This window comes from Oncorhynchus keta, unplaced genomic scaffold, assembly GCF_023373465.1.
Source record: "Oncorhynchus keta strain PuntledgeMale-10-30-2019 unplaced genomic scaffold, Oket_V2 Un_contig_7562_pilon_pilon, whole genome shotgun sequence".
NCBI classification, from domain to species: Eukaryota; Metazoa; Chordata; class Actinopteri; order Salmoniformes; family Salmonidae; genus Oncorhynchus; species Oncorhynchus keta.
The window spans coordinates 1-22,249 of record NW_026289535.1 but is presented as its reverse complement, the minus strand read 5'-3'; the positions used below and the strand labels follow the sequence as shown (position 1 = coordinate 22,249).

The 22,249-nt window shown below is 50.3% G+C and overlaps 1 protein-coding gene and 1 long non-coding RNA gene across 6 annotated transcripts; both read left to right on the top strand.

Moving 5' to 3' along the window:
* The first annotated feature begins 30 nt into the window (after positions 1–30).
* On the top strand, positions 31–19,914 carry LOC127926425 (carbohydrate sulfotransferase 12-like). 5 transcript variants are annotated; one of them, XM_052511841.1, is made up of 6 exons: positions 31–190; positions 15,302–15,968; positions 17,820–17,960; positions 18,514–18,840; positions 19,008–19,522; positions 19,753–19,914. In XM_052511841.1, the coding sequence occupies exons 2-5, from the start codon at positions 15,783–15,785 to the stop codon at positions 19,278–19,280; spliced, it is 927 nt and encodes a 308-aa protein (XP_052367801.1). In that variant the 5' UTR covers positions 31–190; positions 15,302–15,782; the 3' UTR covers positions 19,281–19,522; positions 19,753–19,914. The 5 variants fall into 5 exon arrangements, with proteins under 5 accessions (XP_052367801.1, XP_052367800.1, XP_052367798.1 ...); XM_052511840.1 differs by having other exon boundaries at positions 19,008–19,568; XM_052511838.1 differs by having other exon boundaries at positions 19,008–19,614.
* Positions 19,915–20,530: 616 nt separating this feature from the next.
* Positions 20,531–21,569, top strand: LOC127926426 (uncharacterized). The gene is made up of 2 exons (XR_008124140.1): positions 20,531–21,260; positions 21,307–21,569. It is a non-coding gene; the product is annotated as an uncharacterized LOC127926426 (long non-coding RNA).
* The last annotated feature ends 680 nt before the right edge of the window (positions 21,570–22,249 follow it).

Here is a 22,249-nt window from a genome sequence, read left to right as displayed (position 1 = left end):
GACTGTCGAGGTGATAGACGAGATCACAAGAAGTCTCGCGATTGTCTTTGCAGTGCTCGGTCCTCGGGTCCTGTCCCGTTGCTTTGTGTGCTCGACTATGTGCTGCTCTCTCTCCCTCATCTACAGACCAGACTTCACACCCTGTACCACGTCGAGGGGCCAGTGCGCGACCATGGAAGCGAACAAAGAGGTAAACGAAAAAAACGTTAGTTAAGAAATTAAACATTTAAAACCGGCCGGATGTTATTGTGAATAGAACAGTTTGTACTTTCAGCAGAGGGGCTTCCTCTTTCTTCTTTCCGGTAACAAATCGACTAAAACAGCTGGTATGTTAGTTAACCGATGTAATTTTACTGTTATTGCCTGCTGTGTGGCCGTTATTTGAGATTAATCGCGATTTATAAAATGCGTCTGCGGGGATTGGGGAAACCCACAGTGATCTCAACATAGACGTTAAGAGGAAGGGGAGAGAGAAAAGAGAATACGTGTACAGTTGGAAGCGGGAGTTACTGGCGATATCTTGGCAGGACAGGCCTTGGATGATTGCAGGAAACCGCAGTGGAAGGAAGGGGAGAGAGAGAGTGGTTGTGTTTGAGAGAGAGAGGAGAGAGAGAGAGACAGCCTAAAGAGAGGGGAAAGAGAGAGTGATTGTGTTTGAGAGAGAGAGAGAGAGCCAGCCTAAAGAGAGGGGAAAGAGAGAGTGATTGTGTTTGAGAGGGGAGAGAGGGGTAGCCTAAAGAGAGAGTGATTGTGTTTGAGAGAGAGAGAGAGGAGAGGAGGGGGGGCAGCCTAAAGAGAGAGTGATTGTGTTTTAGAGAGAGAGAGAGAGAGAGGGAGAGAGGGGTAGCTTAAAGAGAGAGTTTGTGTTAGAGAGAGTGATTGTGTTTGAGAGAGAGAGAGAGAGTGATTGTGTTTGTTGTGCTAGAGAGAGAGAGAGAGTGATTGTGTTTGAGAAGAGAGTGATTGTGTTTGAGAGAGAGAGTGATTGTGTTTGAGAGAGTGATTGTGTTAGAGAGAGAGTGATTGTGTTTGAGAGAGAGAGAGAGTGATTGTGTTTGAGAAGAGAGAGAGAGAGAGTGATTGTGTTTGAGAGACAGAGAGAGAGAGAGAGAGAGTGATTGTGTTTGAGAGAGAGAGAGAGAGAGAGACAGAGAGAGTGAGTGATTGTGTTTGAGAGAGAGAGAGAGAGGATCCACCACATCATTTCAAAGTGGACATGTGAGTAATATTTGGTTGAGACATCGATAATCAGGGGACAGTTTAAACAACTGTTTCTTAAACATTGTGGATATAGTGGCTCCATGGAAAACCTTCAGAATTAAACAAAGAACGGAACATTGGATGAATCAGGAAATCCCTGAGGCCATTAAATCAAGACTATAACAGAACCAAAGAGGAAGATGCTTTCACTAGACACATAACCCTAAGGATGTACTGGAGGGTTGGGTCGGGTCCTAGGTTATAACTCCAAGATGGATGTACTGGAGGGGAGGGGAGGGTCCTAGGTTATTTCTCCAAGATGGATGTACTAGAGGGGAGGGGAGGGTCCTCGGTTATTACTCCAAGATGGATGTACTGGAGGGGAGGGTCCTAGGTTATTACTCCAAGATGGATGTACTGGAGGGGAGGGTCCTAGGTTATTACTCCAAGATGGATGTACTGGAGGGAGGGTCCTAGGTTATTACTCCAAGATGGATGTACTGGAGGGGAGGGTCCTAGGTTATTACTCCAAGATGGATGTACTGGAGGGGAGGGTCCTCGGTTATTACTCCAGATGAATGTACTGGAGGGGAGGGTCCTCGGTTATTACTCCAAGATGGATGTACTGGAGGGGAGGGTCCTAGGTTATTACTCCAGATGGATGTACTGGAGGGGAGAGGAGGGTCCTAGGTTATTACTCCAGATGAATGTACTGGAGGGGAGGGTCCTCGGTTATTACTCCAAGATGGATGTACTGGAGTGGAGGGGAGGGTCCTAGGTTATTACTCCAAGATGGATGTACTGGAGGGGAGGGTCCTAGGTTATTACTCCAAGATGGATGTACTGGAGGGGAGGGTCCTAGGTTATTACTCCAAGATGGATGTACTGGAGGGGAGGGTCCTAGGTTATGACTCCAGATGGATGTACTGGAGGGTCGGGGAGGGTCCTAGGTTATAACTCCAAGATGGATGTACTGGAGGGGAGGGTCCTCGGTTATTACTCTAAGATGGATGTACTGGGGGGAGGGTCCTAGGTTATTACTCCAAGATGGATGTACTGGAGGGGAGGGGAGGGTCCTAGGTTATTACTCCAGATGGATGTACTGGAGGGGGGGAGGGTCCTCGGTTATTACTCCAAGATTGATGTACTGGAGGGAGGGTCCTCGGTTATTACTCCAGATGGATGTACTGGAGGGAGAGGAGGGTCCTAGGTTATTACTCCAAGATGGATGTACTGGAGGGAGGGCTCCTCGGTTATTACTCCAGATGAATGTACTGGAGGGAGGGTCCTCGGTTATTACTCCAAGATGGATGTACTGGAGGGGAGGGGAGGGTCCTAGGTTATTACTCCAAGATGGATGTACTGGAGGGGAGAGGAGGGTCCTAGGTTATTACTCCAAGATGGATGTACTGGAGGGAGGGTCCTAGGTTATGACTCCAGATGGGTGTACTGGAGGGAGGGTCCTAGGTTATTACTCTAAGATGGATGTACTGGAGGGTCGGGTCGGGTCCTAGGTTATTACTCCAAGATGGATGTACTGGAGGGAGGGTCCTCGGTTATTACTCCAGATGAATGTACTGGAGGGGAGGGTCCTCGGTTATTACTCCAAGATGGATGTACTGGAGGGGAGGGTCCTAGGTTATTACTCCAGATGGATGTACTGGAGGGGTGGGTCCTAGGTTATGACTCCAGATGGATGTACTGGAGGGGAGGGGAGGGTCCTAGGTTATTACTCTAAGATGCATGTACTGGAGGGGAGGGTCCTAGGTTATTACTCCAGATGGATGTACTGGAGGGGAGGGTCCTAGGTTATTACTCCAGATGGATGTACTGGAGGGGAGGAGGGTCCTAGGTTGTTACTCCAGATGGATGTACTGGAGGGTCGGGTCCGGTCCTAGGTTATTACTCCAAGATGGATGTACTGGAGGGGAGGGTCCTAGGTTATTACTCCAGATGGATGTACTGGAGGGGAGGGGAGGGTCCTAGGTTGTTACTCCAGATGGATGTACTGGAGGGGAGGGGAGGGTCCTGGTTATTACTCCAAGATGGATGTACTGGAGGGAGGGTCCTGTTATTACTCCAGATGAATGTACTGGGGGGAGGGTCCTAGGTTATTACTCCAAGATGGATGTACTGGAGGGGAGAGGAGGGTCCTAGGTTATTCTCCAAGATGGATGTACTGGAGGGGCTGGTTATGACTCCAGATGGATGTACTGGAGGGGAGGGGAGGGTCCTTTATTACTCTAAGATGCATGTACTGGAGGGAGGGGAGGGTCCTAGGTTATTACTCCAGATGGATGTACTGGAGGAGGGTCCTAGGTTATTACTCCAGATGGATGTACTGGAGGGGAGGGGAGGGTCCTAGGTTGTTACTCCAGATGGATGTACTGGAGGGTCGGGTCCGGTCCTAGGTTATTACTCCAAGATGGATGTACTGGAGGGGAGGGTCCTAGGTTATTACTCCAGATGGATGTACTGGAGGGGAGGGTCCTAGGTTGTTACTCCAGATGGATGTACTGGAGGGGAGGGGAGGGTCCTAGGTTATTACTCCAAGATGGATGTACTGGAGGGGAGGGTCTCGGTTATTACTCCAGATGAATGTACTGGAGGGGAGGGTCCTTTATTACTCCAAGATGGATGTACTGGAGGGGAGGGTCCTAGGTTATTACTCCAGATGAATGTACTGGAGGGGAGGGTCCTAGGTTATTACTCCAAGATGGATGTACTGGAGAGGAGGGTCCTATGTTATTACTCCAGATGGATGTACTGGAGGGGAGGGGAGGGTCCTAGGTTATTACTCCAAGATGGATGTACTGGAGGGGAGAGGAGGGTCCTCGGTTATTACTCCAGATGAATGTACTGGAGGGGAGGGGAGGGTCCAAGGTTATTACTCCAGATGATTGTACTGGAGGGTCCTAGGTTATTACTCCAGATGGATGTACTGGAGGGGAGGGTCCGAGGTTATTACTCCAAGATGGATGTACTGGAGGGGAGGGACCGAGGTTATTACTCCAAGATGGATGTACTGGAGGGGAGGGTTCGAGGTTATTACTCCAAGATGGATGTACTGGAGGGGAGGGTCCTAGGTTATTACTCCAAGATTGATGTACTGGAGACGAGGGTCCTAGGTTATTACTCCAAGATGGATGTACTGGAGGGGAGGGTCCTAGGTTATTACTCCAGATGGATGTACTGGAGGGGAGGGTCCCAGTTATTTCTCCAAGATGGATGTACTGGAGGGGAGGGGAGGGTCCTAGGTTATTACTCTAAGATGGATGTACTGGAGGGTCGGGTCGGGTTCTAGGTTATTACTCCAAGATGGATGTACTGGAGGAGGGTCCTAGTTATTACTCCAGATGGATGTACTGGAGGGGAGGGTCTAGGTTATTACTCCAGATGGATGTACTGGAGGAGGGTCCTAGGTTATTACTCCAGATGGATGTACTGGAGGGGAGGGTCCTAGGTTATTACTCCAAGATGGATTTACTGGAGGGGAGGGGAGGGTCCTCGGTTATTACTCCAGATGAATGTACTGGAGGGGAGGGTCCTGGTTATTACTCCAAGATGGATGTACTGGAGGGGAGGGTCCTAGGTTATTACTCCAGATGGATGTACTGGAGGGGAGGGTACGAGGTTATTACTCCAAGATGGATGTACTGGAGGGGAGGGTCCGAGATTACTCCAGATGGATGTACTGGAGGGGAGGGTCCTAGGTTATTACTCCAAGATGGATGTACTGGAGGGGAGGGTTGAGTTATTACTCCAAGATGGATGTACTGGAGGAGGGGTCCTAGGTTATTACTCCAAGATGAATGTACTGGAGGGGGGGAGGGTCCTCGGTTATTACTCCAAGATGCATGTACTGGAGGGGAGGGTCCCTGTGGTGGGACCTGTATTGGGACCTGTATTGGGACCTGTATTAGGACCTGTATCGGGACCTGTATTGGGACCTGTATTGGGACCTGTTCGGGACCTGTATTAGGACCTGTATTAGGACCTGTATGGGACCTGTATTAGGACCTGTATTGGGACAAAGTTTTGTGAGTTTTGATCTTTGGGCAGGTTTTGGGGGGCTGTTCACGCAACAGAATGTTTTATTGAGGCAAGTTGAGGTTCGGTAGCAGTCTAGAACCCAGTCTGAGTGTTCTGTCATTGGTCAAGAGCACTACTCCTAGTAGGACTGGGAACTATGGACGTGATTCTTCAAGTAAGTGTTTGTTGTTATTCAACAAGAGAACTAGTTTTCATGTGTTATTCAACAAGAGACGACTGGTTTTCATGTTGTTATTCAACAAGAGACGACTGGTTTTCATGTTGTTATTCAACAAGAGACGACTGGTTTTCATGTTGTTATTCAACAAGAGGGGACTAGTTTTCATGTTGTTATTCAACAAGAGAGACTGGTTTTCATGTTGTTATTCAACAAGAGACGACTGGTTTTCATGTTGTTATTCAACAAGAACCCAGAGTGACTAGTTTTCATGCAAGTTTTTCCACTTGAGAATTACTGCCCCAATTGTAGATGTAAAAATGCGCCACTAAGACCTTGCAAAAACATCAGAATGATTTTCAGATTTCTTGACTGATCTTAGATTAATTCTGACTATTTTAAGAAAGTGTTACTGGCTGTGTTCTCCAGAGGGACAAACAGTGATATTGCTGCTTTTTTGTTCACGTTTTTTTAAGCAAAGGTTCTTTTGAAGGAGTATGACATTCACTTCCTGCTAGGAGCAGTAAGAACCCAGTCTGAGTGTTCTGCTGCTGGGGGAGATGTTCTACGAGGAGCAGTAAGAACCCAGTCTGAGTGTTCTGCTGCTGGGGAGATGCTCTACTAGGAGCAGTAAGAACCCAGTCTGAGTGTTCTGTTGGGGGGAGATGCTCTACTAGGAGCAGTAAGAACCCAGTCTGAGTGTTCTGCTGGGGGAGATGCTCTGCTAGGAGCAGTGAGAACCCAGTCTGAGTGTTCTGCTGCTGGGGGAGATGCTCTAGAGGAAACACTTCCTGGTTATTATTATTATTATTATTATTATTTATCAACCCTGGGAAAACCCTCTGCCTTAACAGCAACCCTGGGAAAACCCTCTGCCTTAACATCAACCCTGGGAAAACCCTCTCCATTAACATCAACCCTGGGAAAACCCTCTGCCTTAACATCAACCCTGGGAAAACCCTCTGCATTAACATGCAACCCTGGGAAAACCCTCTGCATTAACAGCAACCCTGGGAAAACCCTCTCCATTAACATCAACCCTGGGAAAACCCTCTGCCTTAACATCAACCCTGGGAAAACCCTCTGCAGAACATCAACCTGGGAAAACCCTCTGCATTAACAGCAACCCTGGGAAAACCTCTCCATTAACATCAACCCTGGGAAAACCCTCTGCCTTAACATCAACCCTGGGAAAACCCTCTGCATTAACAGCAACCCTGGGAAAACCCTCTCCATTAACATCAACCCTGGGAAAACCCTCTGCCTTAACATCAACCCTGGGAAAACCCTCTGCATTAACAGCAACCCTGGGAAAACCTTCTGCATTAACAGCAACCCTGGGAAAACCCTCTGCATTAACATCAACCCTGGGAAAACCCTCTGCCTTAACATCAACCCTGGGAAAACCCTCTGCATTAACATCAACCCTGGGAAAACCCTCTGCCTTAACAGCAACCCTGGGAAAACCCTCTGCATTAACAGCAACCCTGGGAAAACCCTCTGCATTAACATCAACCCTGGGAAAACCCTCTGCCTTAACATCAACCCTGGGAAAACCCTCTGCATTAACAGCAACCCTGGGAAAACCCTCTGCCTTAACAGCAACCCTGGGAAAACCCTCTGCCTTAACAGCAACCCTGGGAAAACCCTCTGCCTTAACAGCAACCCTGGGAAAACCCTCTGCATTAACAGCAACCCTGGGAAAACCCTCTGCCTTAACATCAACCCTGGGAAAACCTTCTGCATTAACAGCAACCCTGGGAAAACCCTCTGCCTTAACAGCAACCCTGGGAAAACCCTCTGCCTTAACAGCAACCCTGGGAAAACCCTCTGCCTTAACAGCAACCCTGGGAAAACCCTCTGCCTTAACATCAACCCTGGGAAAACCCTCTGCCTTAACATCAACCCTGGGAAAACCCTCTGCATTAACATCAACCCTGGGAAAACCCTCTGCCTTAACATCAACCCTGGGAAAACCCTCTGCCTTAACATCAACCCTGGGAAAACCCTCTGCATTAACAGCAACCCTGGGAAAACCCTCTGCCTTAACAGCAACCCTGGGAAAACCCTCTGCCTTAACAGCAACCCTGGGAAAACCCTCTGCCTTAACATCAACCCTGGGGGAATGCTCTGCATTAACAGCATCCCTGGGAAAACCCTCTGCCTTAACATCAACCCTGGGAAAACCTCTGCATTAACAGCATCCCTGGGAAAACCCTCTGCCTTAACATCATCGCTGGGGGGACCCTCTGCATTAACAGCATCGCTGGGAAAACCCTCTGCATTAACAGCATCCCTGGGAAAACCCTCTGCATTAACAGCATCCCTGGGAAAACCCTCTGCCTTAACATCAACCCTGGGAAAACCCTCTGCATTAACAGCAACCCTGGGAAAACCCTCTGCCTTAACATCAACCCTGGGAAAACCCTCTGCATTAACAGCAACCCTGGGAAAACCCTCTGCATTAACAGCAACCCTGGGAAAACCCTCTGCCTTAACAGCAACCCTGGGAAAACCCTCTGCCTTAACAGCAGACTTGCACATTTCCTCAGTCAAAACAATGTACTGAGCAAAAGACAAATTTCCCTTTTTACCAAATTACCGTACGACAGACCACGTAGTCACCCTGCACACCCTAATTGTCAAACAAACAAAAACAAAGGCAAAGTCTCATGTTTTGTTGTTTTCTAAAAAGCGTTTGACTCAGTTTGGCATGAGGGTCTGCTATACAAATGGATGGAAAGTGGTGTTTGGGGGGGTAAAAACGTCCGACTTTATAAAATCCTCTGTGTAACAGCATAAAACATAGAATAGTACAGAGCAGAAATAGACCGATACCCGCTAATGATCCAAATACAGAAAAGAGTCATTCTATTCTACAACCACATATAAAAGGAAGAGATTCCCAAACCTTCCATAACAAAGCTATCACCTACAGAGAGATGAACCTGGAGAAGAGTACCTGGTCCTGGGGCCCTGTTCACAAACAGACCCCACAGAGCACCAGGACAGCAACACAATTAGACCCAACCAACTGAATCATGAGAAAACCAAAAGATCATTATCAGACAAACTGGAAAGATCAGAGCATCTGGAATGCTATTTGGCCCGAAACAGAGAGTACACAGTGGCAGAATACCTGACCACTGTGACCTACCCAAACGTATGGAAAGCTCTGACTATGTACAGACTCAGTGAGGATAGCCTTGAGAGAGAGAGAGAGAGAGAGAGAGAGAGAGAGAGAGAGAGAGAGAGAGAGAGAGAGGTCAGTGAATGGTTACATTGTGTTCAACAGGAGCTGTATACTCTGTCTACTGTATAAATTAATGTTGTTTGTAGAGTGTGGTTGGTTGGGTGGGTGGGAGAGGCGGAGGAGTATTTCAGTAGTTGGTGGTGTTGGAGGTAAAACAGTCAGACATTATTCATCCTATAGCACATAACCCAACATGTTCAGGTGGACTAGAACCCAACATGTTCAGATGGACTAGAACCCTACATGTTCAGGTGGACTAGAACCCAACATGTTCAGATGGACTAGAACCCAACATGTTCAGGTGGACTAGAACCCAACATGTTCAGGTGGACTAGAACCCAACATGTTCAGGTGGACTAGAACCCAACATGTTCAGGTGGACTAGAACCCAACATGTTCAGGTGGACTAGAACCCAACATGTTCAGGTGGACTAGAACCCAACATGTTCAGGTGGACTAGAACCCAACAAGTTCAGGTGGACTAGAACCCAACATGTTCAGGTGGACTAGAACCCAAAATGTTCAGGTGGACTAGAACCCAACAAGTTCAGGTGGACTAGAACCCAACATGTTCAGGTGGACTAGAACCCAACATGTTCAGGTGGACTAGAACCCAACATGTTCAGGTGGACTAGAACCCAACATGTTCAGCGGACTAGAACCCAACATGTTCAGCGGACTAGAACCCAACATGTTCAGGTGGACTAGAACCCAACATGTTCAGGTGGACTAGAACCCAACAAGTTCAGGTGGACTAGAACCCAACATGTTCAGATGGACTAGAACCCAACATGTTCAGATGGACTAGAACCCAACATGTTCAGGCAGACTAGAACCCAACATGTTCAGGTGGACTAGAACCCAACATGTTCAGGCAGACTAGAACCCAACATGTTCAAGCAGACTAGAACCCAACATGTTCAGATGGACTAGAACCCAACATGTTCAGATGGACTAGAACCCAACATGTTCAGGTGGACTAGAACCCAACATGTTCAGGTGGACTAGAACCCAACATGTTCAGGCGGACTAGAACCCAACATGTTCAGGTGGACTAGAACCCAACATGTTCAGGTGGACTAGAACCCAACATGTTCAGGTGGACTAGAACCCAACATGTTCAGGTGGACTAGAACCCAACATGTTCAGGCGGACTAGAACCCAACATGTTCAGGTGGACTAGAACCCAACATGTTCAGGTGGACTAGAACCCAACATGTTCAGGTGGACTAGAACCCAACATGTTCAGGTGGACTAGAACCCAACATGTTCAGGTGGACTAGAACCCAACATGTTCAGGCGGACTAGAACCCAACATGTTCAGGTGGACTAGAACTCAACATGTTCAGGTGGACTAGAACCCAACATGTTCAGGTGGACTAGAACCCAACATGTTCAGGTGGACTAGAACCCAACATGTTCAGGCGGACTAGAACCCAACATGTTCAGGCGGACTAGAACCCAACATGTTCAGGCGGACTAGAACCCAACATGTTCAGGTGGACTAGAACCCAACATGTTCAGGCAGACTAGAACCCAACATGTTCAGATGGACTAGAACCCAACATGTTCAGGTGGACTAGAACCCAACATGTTCAGGTGGACTAGAACCCAACATGTTCAGGTGGACTAGAACCCAACATGTTCAGGTGGACTAGAACCCAACATGTTCAGGCGGACTAGAACCCAACATGTTCAGGTGGACTAGAACCCAACATGTTCAGGTGGACTAGAACCCAACATGTTCAGGTGGACTAGAACCCAACATGTTCAGGCGGACTAGAACCCAACATGTTCAGGCGGACTAGAACCCAACATGTTCAGGCAGACTAGAACCCAACATGTTCAGGCAGACTAGAACCCAACATGTTCAGGCGGACTAGAACCCAACATGTTCAGGCGGACTAGAACCCAACATGTTCAGGCGGACTAGAACCCAACATGTTCAGGTGGACTAGAACCCAACATGTTCAGGTGGACTAGAACCCAACATGTTCAGATGGACTAGAACCCAACATGTTCAGATGGACTAGAACTCAACATGTTCAGGCGGACTAGAACCCAACATGTTCAGGTGGACTAGAACCCAACATGTTCAGGTGGACTAGAACCCAACATGTTCAGGTGGACTAGAACCCAACATGTTCAGGTGGACTAGAACCCAACATGTTCAGGTGGACTAGGAACCCAACATGTTCAGGTGGACTAGAACCCAACATGTTCAGGTGGACTAGAACCCAACATGTTCAGATGGACTAGAACCCAACATGTTCAGATGGACTAGAACCCAACATGTTCAGGCGGACTAGAACCCAACATGTTCAGGTGGACTAGAACCCAACATGTTCAGGCGGACTAGAACCCAACATGTTCAGGTGGACTAGAACCCAACATGTTCAGGCGGACTAGAACCCAACATGTTCAGGTGGACTAGAACCCAACATGTTCAGGTGGACTAGAACCCAACATGTTCAGATGGACTAGAACCCAACATGTTCAGGTGGACTAGAACCCAATATGTTCAGGCGGACTAGAACCCAACATGTTCAGGCAGACTAGAACCCAACATGTTCAGGTGGACTAGAACCCAATATGTTCAGGCGGACTAGAACCCAACATGTTCAGGCGGACTAGAACCCAACATGTTCAGGCAGACTAGAACCCAACATGTTCAGGTGGACTAGGAACCCAACATGTTCAGGTGGACTAGAACCCAACATGTTCAGGTGGACTAGAACCCAACATGTTCAGGTGGACTAGAACCCAACATGTTCAGGTGGACTAGAACCCAACATGTTCAGGTGGACTAGAACCCAACATGTTCAGGTGGACTAGAACCCAACATGTTCAGGTGGACTAGAACCCAACATGTTCAGGTGGACTAGAACCCAACATGTTCAGATGGACTAGAACCCAACATGTTCAGGCGGACTAGAACCCAACATGTTCAGGCAGACTAGAACCCAACATGTTCAGGCGGACTAGAACCCAACATGTTCAGGTGGACTAGAACCCAACATGTTCAGGTGGACTAGAACCCAACATGTTCAGGCGGACTAGAACCCAACATGTTCAGGTGGACTAGAACCCAACATGTTCAGGTGGACTAGAACCCAACATGTTCAGGTGGACTAGAACCCAACATGTTCAGGTGGACTAGAACCCAACATGTTCAGGTGGACTAGAACCCAACATGTTCAGGCGGACTAGAACCCAACATGTTCAGGTGGACTAGAACCCAACATGTTCAGGTGGACTAGAACCCAACATGTTCAGGTGGACTAGAACCCAACATGTTCAGGTGGACTAGAACCCAACATGTTCAGGTGGACTAGAACCCAACATGTTCAGGTGGACTAGAACCCAACATGTTCAGGTGGACTAGAACCCAACATGTTCAGGTGGACTAGAACCCAACATGTTCAGGTGGACTAGAACCCAACATGTTCAGGCAGACTAGAACCCAACATGTTCAGGTGGACTAGAACCCAACATGTTCAGGTGGACTAGCCTGTCTGTCTCTCACTGTCTGTTGATCTGTCGGTATGTTCGTCTGTCTGTCAGCTATGTCTGTCTGTCTGCCTACAGCGTGGAAAAATACTTCAGATTGAGCTATGAGCTGAATTTTTACTAAATATTTTTACTAAATATTTTATATACGATGTTATTTATTCTTATGTATTATACAATTTGTCTATCTAAATAATTTATTTCATAGCCATATTAAAATATATTAAAACATGATTTCATATTATAAGTCTGTGTTTAAATGACCTATAACGTGACAAAGCTTCTCCTTGCTGCCTGGTATTTTTGGCAGCTGACTGGTGGTAGCTATTAAAGTACTGTATTTATGTCCTGTGGGTTTGAAATAGCACATAGAGAGAGAGAGAACAGCTGAACAGCAGAACCCGAGACAGAGCTGCAATTCCTTTCAAAGTATAGATATATATATATATATTTTTTTAAATCCCCAATTTTGAAACTCTTATTCAAGGTTTCAAAGACCTGCCTGATGAGATGAGGCTACTCGTCCTGTTGGGGAGAACAGAGAGCTTTCTGCCATACATTGCTGCCTGCCATGAAATGATGGACACTGTCTGACAGACAATGTCCTCTATTCCATTGTCATTGTCATTGTCCATTGTATGGTTATTTTGACCTGTAAACAGGGCACATTTGAAAAAGAGACCTAGGGCTCAGTGTGTCTTCCCTTTTAAAATAAATATAATTAGGCCCTGTGAGTGTTTAAAATAGAACTCTCCCCTGACGAGACACACAGAGAGAGACAGAGAGAGAGAGAGAGGTCAGAGAGAGAGAGAGAGGTCAGAGAGAGAGAGAGAGGTCAGAGAGAGACAGAGAGAGAGACGGAGAGAGTCAGAGAGAGAGGTCAGAGAGGGTTGGTTGAGTTCAGGTTTCTTCACAGCAGCCTGTGAGTTTAACACCCTGATCCTATCCACTGCTGTTCCCACGGACCATTTCTGATATACACATTAATCAACCATAGTAGGGCTGCCTCTCTGGCCTTCTCTCTTCCTGTCCTGCAGAGCTACCCTCCTGTAGGTCTGAGCAGGGCTGCCCTACCCTGTTCCTGCAGAGCTACCCTCCTGTAGGTCTGAGCAGGGCTGCCCTACCCTGTTCCTGCAGAGCTACCCTCCTGTAGGTCTGAGCAGGGCTGCCCTACCCTGTTCCTGCAGAGCTACCCTCCTGTAGGTCTGAGCAGGGCTGCCCTACCCTGTTCCTGCAGAGCTACCCTCCTGTAGGTCTGAGCAGGGCTGCACAACCCTGTTCCTGCAGAGCTACCCTCCTGTAGGTCTGAGCAAGGCTGCCCTACCCTGTTCCTGGAGAGCTACCCTCCTGTAGGTCTGAGCAGGGCTGCCCTACCCTGTTCCTGGAGAGCTACCCTCCTGTAGGTCTGAGCAGGGCTGCCCAACCCTGTTCCTGGAGAGCTACCCTCCTGTAGGTCTGAGCAGGGCTTCCTCTCTGGCCTTCTCTCTTCCTGTGTGTCCTGGAGAGCTACCCTCCTGTAGGTCTGAGCAGGGCTGCCCAACCCTGTTCCTGGAGAGCTACCCTCCTGTAGGTCTGAGCAGGGCTGCCCTACCCTGTTCCTGGAGAGCTACCCTCCTGTAGGTCTGAGCAGGGCTGCCCAACCCTGTTCCTGGAGAGATACCCTCCTGTAGGTCTGAGCAGGGCTTCCTCTCTGGCCTTCTCTCTTCCTGTGTGTCCTGGAGAGCTACCCTCCTGTAGGTTTGAGCAGGGCTGCCCAACCCTGTTCCTGCAGAGCTACCCCCCTGTAGGTCTGAGCAGGGCTGCCCAACCCTGTTCCTGGAGAGCTACCCTCCTGTAGGTTTGAGCAGGGCTGCCCAACCCTGTTCCTGCAGAGCTACCCTCCTGTAGGTTTGAGCAGGGCTGCCCAACCCTGTTCCTGGAGAGCTACCCTCCTGTAGGTTTGAGCAGGGCTGCCCAACCCTGTTCCTGGAGAGCTACCCTCCTGTAGGTCTGAGCAGGGCTGCCCAATCCTGTTCCTGGAGAGCTACCCTCCTGTAGGTCTGAGCAGGGCTGCCCAACCCTGTTCCTGGAGAGCTACCCTCCTGTAGGTCTGAGCAGGGCTGCCCAACCCTGTTCCTGCAGAGCTACCCTCCTGTAGGTTTGAGCAGGGCTGCACAACCCTGTTCCTGGAGAGCTACCCTCCTGTAGGTCTGAGCAGGGCTGCACAACCCTGTTCCTGCAGAGCTACCCTCCTGTAGGTCTGAGCAGGGCTGCACAACCCTGTTCCTAGAGAGCTACCCTCCTGTAGGTTTGAGCAGGGCTGCCCAACCCTGTTCCTGGAGAGCTACCCTCCTGTAGGTCTGAGCAGGGCTGCCCAACCCTGTTCCTGGAGAGCTACCCTCCTGTAGGTTTGAGACTTCAGGTAGGCCTCAGGTAGACTTCAGGTAGACCTCAGGTAGGCCTCAGGTAGACCTCAGGTAGGCCTCAGGTAGGCTTCAGGTAGACTTCAGGTAGACTTCAGGTAGACCTCAGGTAGACTTCAGGTAGACCTCAGGTAGGCTTCAGGTAGGCCTCAGGTAGACCTCAGGTAGGCTTCCGGTAGACCTCAGGTAGGCTTCCGGTAGACCTCAGGTAGACCTCAGGTAGGCTTCAGGTCGGCCTCAGGTAGACCTCAGGTAGCCCTCAGGTAGACCTCAGGTAGGCTTCAGGTAGGCCTCAGGTAGGCCTCAGGTAGGCCTCAGGTAGACCTCAGGTAGACCTCAGTTATGGTGGTACCATACGGTTTTTGAACTAAGAAATCTGCTCGGCTGCTATACTGTATCATTTAAATACCAGCAGTTTTGATTTGACCATGGAGGGACTCTGTAGCCTATGAAATGACCTGTGTTTGAAAACGTGCAGCCTCTGACAAATACGTTTTGGATTCCTTGTTTTATGGTTGCTGTGGCAGCGCGTCTAATGGCGGCATCACCTGTATACAGCCTCAAGGCATGTTTTGAATTGGATTACGAATGAATATGTACAGGTATATATTTATACATGGGCTGGGAGTTTTTCCTGATCACTAACCACTAACTCTACCAGGTGTTTAGACACAGTTTATGTGTGTTGTTGTGACTCCTGGATTCTTTTCACCTGTTGTCTCTCAGGTGATGTCGTCAGCAACCAGGAAGTGTTTCCCCTAGTGACCGTCGGGCCATGGAGCTGAGATAACTCCGCCCCCTATGCTGTGGTAACCATGGGAACGTCCCGATGCTTCCGTCTGGCGTTCCTGCTGGGGTCTGTGTTAATGGTCCTGCTCATCATCCTCTATTGGGACGACGTGGGAGCGCTCAATCTCTACCCCCACGACCCTCATGACCTTTACCCCCATGACCCTCACCCCCACCCCACCTCACCCAGCTCCTCCACACCCACCAAACCCCCACCCAGGGACACAGAGAAGCAAGCGACCCACAAACCCCCCAGAACCACAGAGCCTGACTGGCCTGGAGAGGGGAGGAGGGCAACCCCAAACCCCCAGGGGAGGAACACCCCCTCCCCCAAGTAACAGACTCCTCAGAGCTGGAGGAGAGGTGGAGAGGAGAGGAAGGGAAGCGAGAAGAGGAGAGAGTGAGGCAGGCGGAGGAAATGAAAAGAGAGGAGGAGGGGAGGAGACAGGAGGAGAGGAGGAGGCGGATTAGTCATATGTGTTCTGGGAATGGAACATTAGAATTCCCAGGAAAATTCCGGACGTTTGACCAGATTCCCAACCGGGAGTTAAACCACCTGATCGTAGACGACAGACATGAGATCATCTACTGCTATGTTCCCAAGGTAGGGAGGGGAAGAGGACTGTCCGCCCCTCAGAGCCGGGTTCCCCTCTAGGTTTCTTCCTAGGTTCCTGCCTTCTAGGGAGTTTTTCCTAGACACTGTGCTTCCTCATCTGCATTGGTTGCTGTTTGGAGTGTGAGGCTGTCTGTCTGTAAAGCACTATGTGACAACTGTTGATATAAAAAAATATTTGATCCTCCACCCCTTCGCCTCCCATCCTCTTCCTCCTCCTACCCCTTCGCCTCCCATCCTCCTCGCCTCCCATCCTCTTCATCCTCCTACCCCTTCGCCTCCCATCCTCCTCCTCCTACCCCTTCGCCTCCCATCCTCCTCCTCCTACCCCTTCGCCTCCCATCCTCCTCGCCTCCCATCCTCCTCCTCCTACCCCTTCACCTCCCATCCTCTTCCTCCTCCTACCCCTTCGCCTCCCATCCTCTTCCTCTCCTACCCCTTCACCTCCCATCCTCTTCCTCCTCCTACCCCTTCGCCTCCCATCCTCGTCCTCCTCCTACCCATTCGCCTCCCATCCTCGTCCTCCTCCTACCCATTCGCCTCCCACCCTCTTCCTCCTCCTACCCCTTCACCTCCCATCCTCTTCCTCCTCCTACCCCTTCGCCTCCCATCCTCTTCCTCCTCCTACCCGTTCACCTCCCATCCTCCTCCTCCTCCTACCCCTTCGCCTCCCATCCTCTTCCTCCTCCTACCCCTTCACCTCCCATCCTCTTCCTCATCCTACCCCTTCGCCTCCCATCCTCTTCCTCCTCCTACCCCTTCACCTCCCATCCTCTTCCTCCTCCTACCCCTTCACCTCCCATCCTCTTCCTCCTCCTACCCGTTCACCTCCCATCCTCTTCCTCCTCCTACCCCTTCACCTCCCATCCTCTTCCTCCTCCTACCCCTTCGCCTCCAATCCTCCTCCTCCTACCCCTTCACCTCCCATCCTCTTCCTCCTCCTACCCCTTCGCCTCCAATCCTCCTCCTCCTACCCCTTCACCTCCCATCCTCTTCCTCCTCCTACCCCTTCACCTCCCATCCTCTTCCTCCTCCTACCCCTTCGCCTCCAATCCTCCTCCTCCTACCCCTTCACCTCCCATCCTCTTCCTCCTCCTACCCCTTCGCCTCCAATCCTCCTCCTCCTACCCCTTCACCTCCCATCCTCTTCCTCCTCCTACCCCTTCGCCTCCCATCCTCCTCCTCCTACCCATTCGCCTCCTATCCTCCTCGCCTCCCATCCTCTTCCTCCTCCTACCCCTTCGCCTCCCATCCTCCTCCTCCTACCCATTCGCCTCCCATCCTCCTCGCCTCCCATCCTCTTCCTCCTCCTACCCCTTCGCCTCCCATCCTCCTCCTCCTACCCCTTCACCTCCCATCCTCTTCCTCCTACCCCTTCACCTCCCATCCTCTTCCTCCTACCCCTTCACCTCCCATCCTCCTCCTCCTACCCCTTCGCCTCCCATCCTCTTCCTCCTACCCCTTCACCTCCCATCCTCTTCCTCCTACCCCTTCACCTCCCATCCTCCTCCTCCTACCCCTTCGCCTCCCATCCTCCTCCTCCTACCCCTTCACCTCCCATCCTCTTCCTCCTCCTACCCCTTCACCTCCCATCCTCTTCCTCCTACCCCTTCACCTCCCATCCTCTTCCTCCTACCCCTTCGCCTCCCATCCTCCTCCTCCTACCCCTTTCGCCTCCCATCCCCTTCTCTCCTCCCTCCTCCTTTCCTCCCTCCTCACCTCCTTTCCCCTCCTCTCCTTCTCTCCTCCACCTCCTTTCCTCCCCCCTCCTCTCCTTCTCTCCTCCACCTCCTCCCCTCCTCTCTTCTCTTCCACCACCTCCTCTCCTCCTCCTCTCTCTAGGTAGCATGTACCAACTGGAAGCGTGTAATGGTGGTTCTCTCTGAGGGTCTGCTGGCTCCGGATGGACAACCTTACCGCGACCCCCAGGCCCTGCCACCTGACCTCATACACAACTCCTCCCTGCACCTCACCTTCTCCAAGGTCTGTATAATGTTTGTATACTGTGTGTATACTGTCTGTATACTGTCTGTATACTGTGTGTATACTGTCTGTATACTGTGTGTATACTGTGTGTATACTTGTGTATACTTGTGTATACTGTGTGTATACTGTCTGTATACTGGGTGTATACTGTCTGTATACTGTGTGTATACTGTGTCTTTATCCCCTTCTCCTCATCCCCTCCCTCCTCCTCCTCCTCCCCTCCCTCACCCCCCCTCATCCTCCTCCTCATCCCCTCCCTCCTCATCCCTTCTGCTCCCCCTCCTCCTCCTCCTCCTCCTCCCATCCCTCCTCCTCCTCCCTCCCCTCCTCCTCCCCTCCTCCTCCTCCTCCTCCTCCTCCTCCTCCTCCTCCTCCTCATCCCATCCCTCCTCCTCCCTTTCCTCCTCCCCATCCCTCCTCCCATCCCTCCTCCTCCCTCCTCCTCCTCCCTCCTCCTCCCCATCCTCCTCCTCCCCCTCCTCCTCCTCCTCCCCCTCCCTCCTCCTCCTCCTCCTCCTCCTCCCCCCCCCTCCTCCTCCTCCTCCTATAGTTCTGGCGTAGGTACGGCCGTCTCTCCCGTCACCTGATGAGGGTGAAACTGCAGAGTTACACCAAGTTCCTGTTTGTCCGCGACCCCTTCGTCCGACTCATCTCCGCCTTCCGGAACAAGTTCCAACAGCCCAACGAAGACTTCTACCGCCAGTTTGGCTCGGTCATGCTACGTCGTTATGGAAACGAAAGCGGGACCTCCAGGGTTCCGGAGTCAGCTGCGGAGGCGTTCGAGGCGGGGATCCAGCCGTCGTTCTCGGAGTTCGTCCGGTATCTCCTCGACCCCCAGACGGAGCAGGAGCAGCCATTCAACGAACACTGGCGCCAGGTGGGTGTGTGGGTGGGTGTGTGTATGTGTGTGTGTGGGTGGGTGTGTGTGTTTGTGTGTGTGTGTCTGCGTGTGTATGTGGGTGTGTGTATGTGTGTGTGTGCGTCTGTGTGTGCGTGTGCTCTCAACCCAACTGTACTTAATTAACTTCTTCTCCTCCTCCCCAGGTGTATCGGCTCTGTCACCCCTGTCAGATCCACTATGATTTCATCGGCACGCTGGAAAACCTGGAGGACGACTCGGATCAGCTGCTCCGGATCCTGGGCCTGGAAGACCAGATAAAGTTCCCGCCTAGCAACCGGAACCGCACGGCGGCCAGCTGGGAACGCGATTGGTTCGCTGAGGTTCCGGCCGAGTTGAGGAGGAAGCTTTACAGTTTGTATGAGCCAGACTTTGAGCTGTTTGGGTATCCTAAACCAGAGAGTCTGCTCCATCACTGATAGGCTGTTTGGGTATTCTAAACCAGAGAGTCTGCTCCATCACTGATAGGCTGTTTGGGTATTCTAAACCAGAGAGTCTGCTCCATCACTGATAGGCTGTTTGGGTATTCTAAACCAGAGAGTCTGCTCCATCACTGATAGGCTGTTTGGGTATTCTAAACCAGAGAGTCTGCTCCATCACTGATAGGCTGTTTGGGTATTCTAAACCAGAGAGTCTGCTCCATCACTGATAGGCTGTTTGGGTATTCTAAACCAGAGAGTCTGCTCCATCACTGATAGGCTGTTTGGGTATTCTAAACCAGAGAGTCTGCTCCATCACTGATAGGCTGTTTGGGTATTCTAAACCAGAGAGTCTGCTCCATCACTGATAGGCTGTTTGGGTATCCTAAACCAGAGAGTCTGCTCCATCACTGATAGGCTGTTTGGGTATTCTAAACCAGAGAGTCTGCTCCATCACCGACAGGCTGTTTAGGTATTCTAAACCAGAGAGTCTGCTCCATCACTGATAGGCTGTTTGGGTATTCTAAACCAGAGAGTCTGCTCCATCACTGATAGGCTGTTTGGGTATTCTAAACCAGAGAGTCTGCTCCATCACTGATAGGCTGTTTGGGTATTCTAAACCAGAGAGTCTGCTCCATCACCGACAGGCTGTTTGGGTATTCTAAACCAGAGAGTCTGCTCCATCACTGATAGGCTGTTTGGGTATTCTAAACCAGAGAGTCTGCTCCATCACTGATAGGCTGTTTGGGTATCAAACCAGAGAGTCTGCTCCATCACTGATAGACTGTTTGGGTATTCTAAACCAAGAGTCTGCTCCATCACCGACAGGCTGTTTGGGTATTCTAAACCAGAGAGTCTGCTCCATCACTGATAGGCTGTTTGGGTATTCTAAACCAGAGAGTCTGCTCCATCACCGACAGGCTGTTTGGGTATTCTAAACCAGAGCTGCTCCATCACCGACAGGCTGTTTGGGTATTCTAAACCAGAGTCTGCTCCATCACCGAGGCTGTTTGGGTATTCTAAACCAGAGAGTCTGCTCCATCACCGACAGGCTGTTTGGGTATTCTAAACCAGAGAGTCTGCTCCATCACTGATAGGCTGTTTGGGTATTCTAAACCAGAGAGTCTGCTCCATCACTGATAGGCTGTTTGGGTATTCTAAACCAGAGAGTCTGCTCCATCACTGATAGGCTGTTTGGGTATTCTAAACCAGAGAGTCTGCTCCATCACTGATAGGCTGTTTGGGTATTCTAAACCAGAGAGCCTGCTCCATCACTGATAGGCTGTTTGGGTATTCTAAACCAGAGAGTCTGCTCCATCACTGATAGGCTGTTTGGGTATTCTAAACCAGAGAGTCTGCTCCATCACTGATAGGCTGTTTGGGTATTCTAAACCAGAGAGTCTGCTCCATCACTGATAGGCTGTTTGGGTATTCTAAACCAGAGAGTCTGCTCCATCACTGATAGGCTGTTTGGGTATTCTAAACCAGAGAGTCTGCTCCATCACTGATAGGCTGTTTGGGTATTCTAAACCAGAGAGTCTGCTCCATCACTGATAGGCTGTTTGGGTATTCTAAACCAGAGAGTCTGCTCCATCACTGATAGGCTGTTTGGGTATTCTAAACCAGAGAGTCTGCTCCATCACTGATAGGCTGTTTGGGTATTCTAAACCAGAGAGTCTGCTCCATCACTGATAGGCTGTTTGGGTATTCTAAACCAGAGAGTCTGCTCCATCACTGATAGGCTGTTTGGGTATTCTAAACCAGAGAGTCTGCTCCATCACTGATAGGCTGTTTGGGTATTCTAAACCAGAGAGTCTGCTCCATCACTGATAGGCTGTTTGGGTATTCTAAACCAGAGAGTCTGCTCCATCACTGATAGGCTGTTTGGGTATTCTAAACCAGAGAGTCTGCTCCATCACTGATAGGCTGTTTGGGTATTCTAAACCAGAGAGTCTGCTCCATCACTGATAGGCTGTTTGGGTATTCTAAACCAGAGAGTCTGCTCCATCACTGATAGGCTGTTTAGGTATTCTAAACCAGAGAGTCTGCTCCATCACTTGATGCCTTACACATATGGCTGAGAGCCGTGGATTTGAACCCTGTATACATGCAAGTCCGCCGCAAGGCTGTGCTGTTAGCCCACTGAGCTAAAGCCTAGGCATTAACTTGGGGAGCTAACGCAACCCTCTAGCTCTCCACGATCACGAGAGAAGAACCATTTAAGTGTTTTCTTTCTAAAGGGAATAGTGCTGTAACAAAAAAAAACGTTTTTAAATAAAACATTTTTGGGGAAATAAATTGCTTAGTCATTGGTGTGTGTTTTGTCCCACTTTCACACAGAGAGTTCCATTGTATATCATTATTATTTCTTACTGAAGGTAGGTCATATTTTTTATTTAACGAGGCAAGTCAGTACAGAACAAATTATTATTTACAGTGACGGCCTACCCCGGGCCAAACCCGGACGGCGCTGGGCCAAACCCGGCCTACCCCGGGCCAAACCCGGACGGCGCTGGGCCAAACCCGGCCTACCCCGGGCCAAACCCGGACGGCGCTGGGCCAATTGTGCGCCGCCCTATGGGACTTCCAATCACGGCCGGATGTGATACAGCCTGGATTCAAACCAGGGACTGTAGTGACGCCTCTTGCACTGAGATGCAGGGCCTTGGACCGCTGTGCTGCTCGGGAGCCAGATACACTGGACCAAATGTTTAATAATGTATCACACCATGTCTGTCTCTCTTTCCTACGTCTCCCTCTACCCCTCCTTGTCTGTCTGCCTCTCTCTCCTACGTCTCCCTCTACCCCTCCTCGTCTGTCTGCCTCTCTCTCCTACGTCTCCCTCTACCCCTCCTCGTCTGTCTGCCTCTCTCTCCTACGTCTCCCTCTACCCCTCCTCGTCTGTCTGCCTCTCTCTCCTACGTCTCCCTCTACCCCTCCTCGTCTGTCTGCCTCTCTCTCCTACGTCT

Bases quoted from the DNA above. Each gene is read 5' to 3' on its own strand.
- LOC127926425 (XM_052511841.1), top strand. From the start codon at position 15,783: ATGAAAAGAGAGGAGGAGGGGAGGAGACAGGAGGAGAGGAGGAGGCGG. The intron at 17,961-18,513 runs GTCTGTATAATG...CTCCTCCTATAG, and splicing joins TGCACCTCACCTTCTCCAAG to TTCTGGCGTAGGTACGGCCG. The intron at 18,841-19,007 runs GTGGGTGTGTGG...CCTCCTCCCCAG, and splicing joins TCAACGAACACTGGCGCCAG to GTGTATCGGCTCTGTCACCC.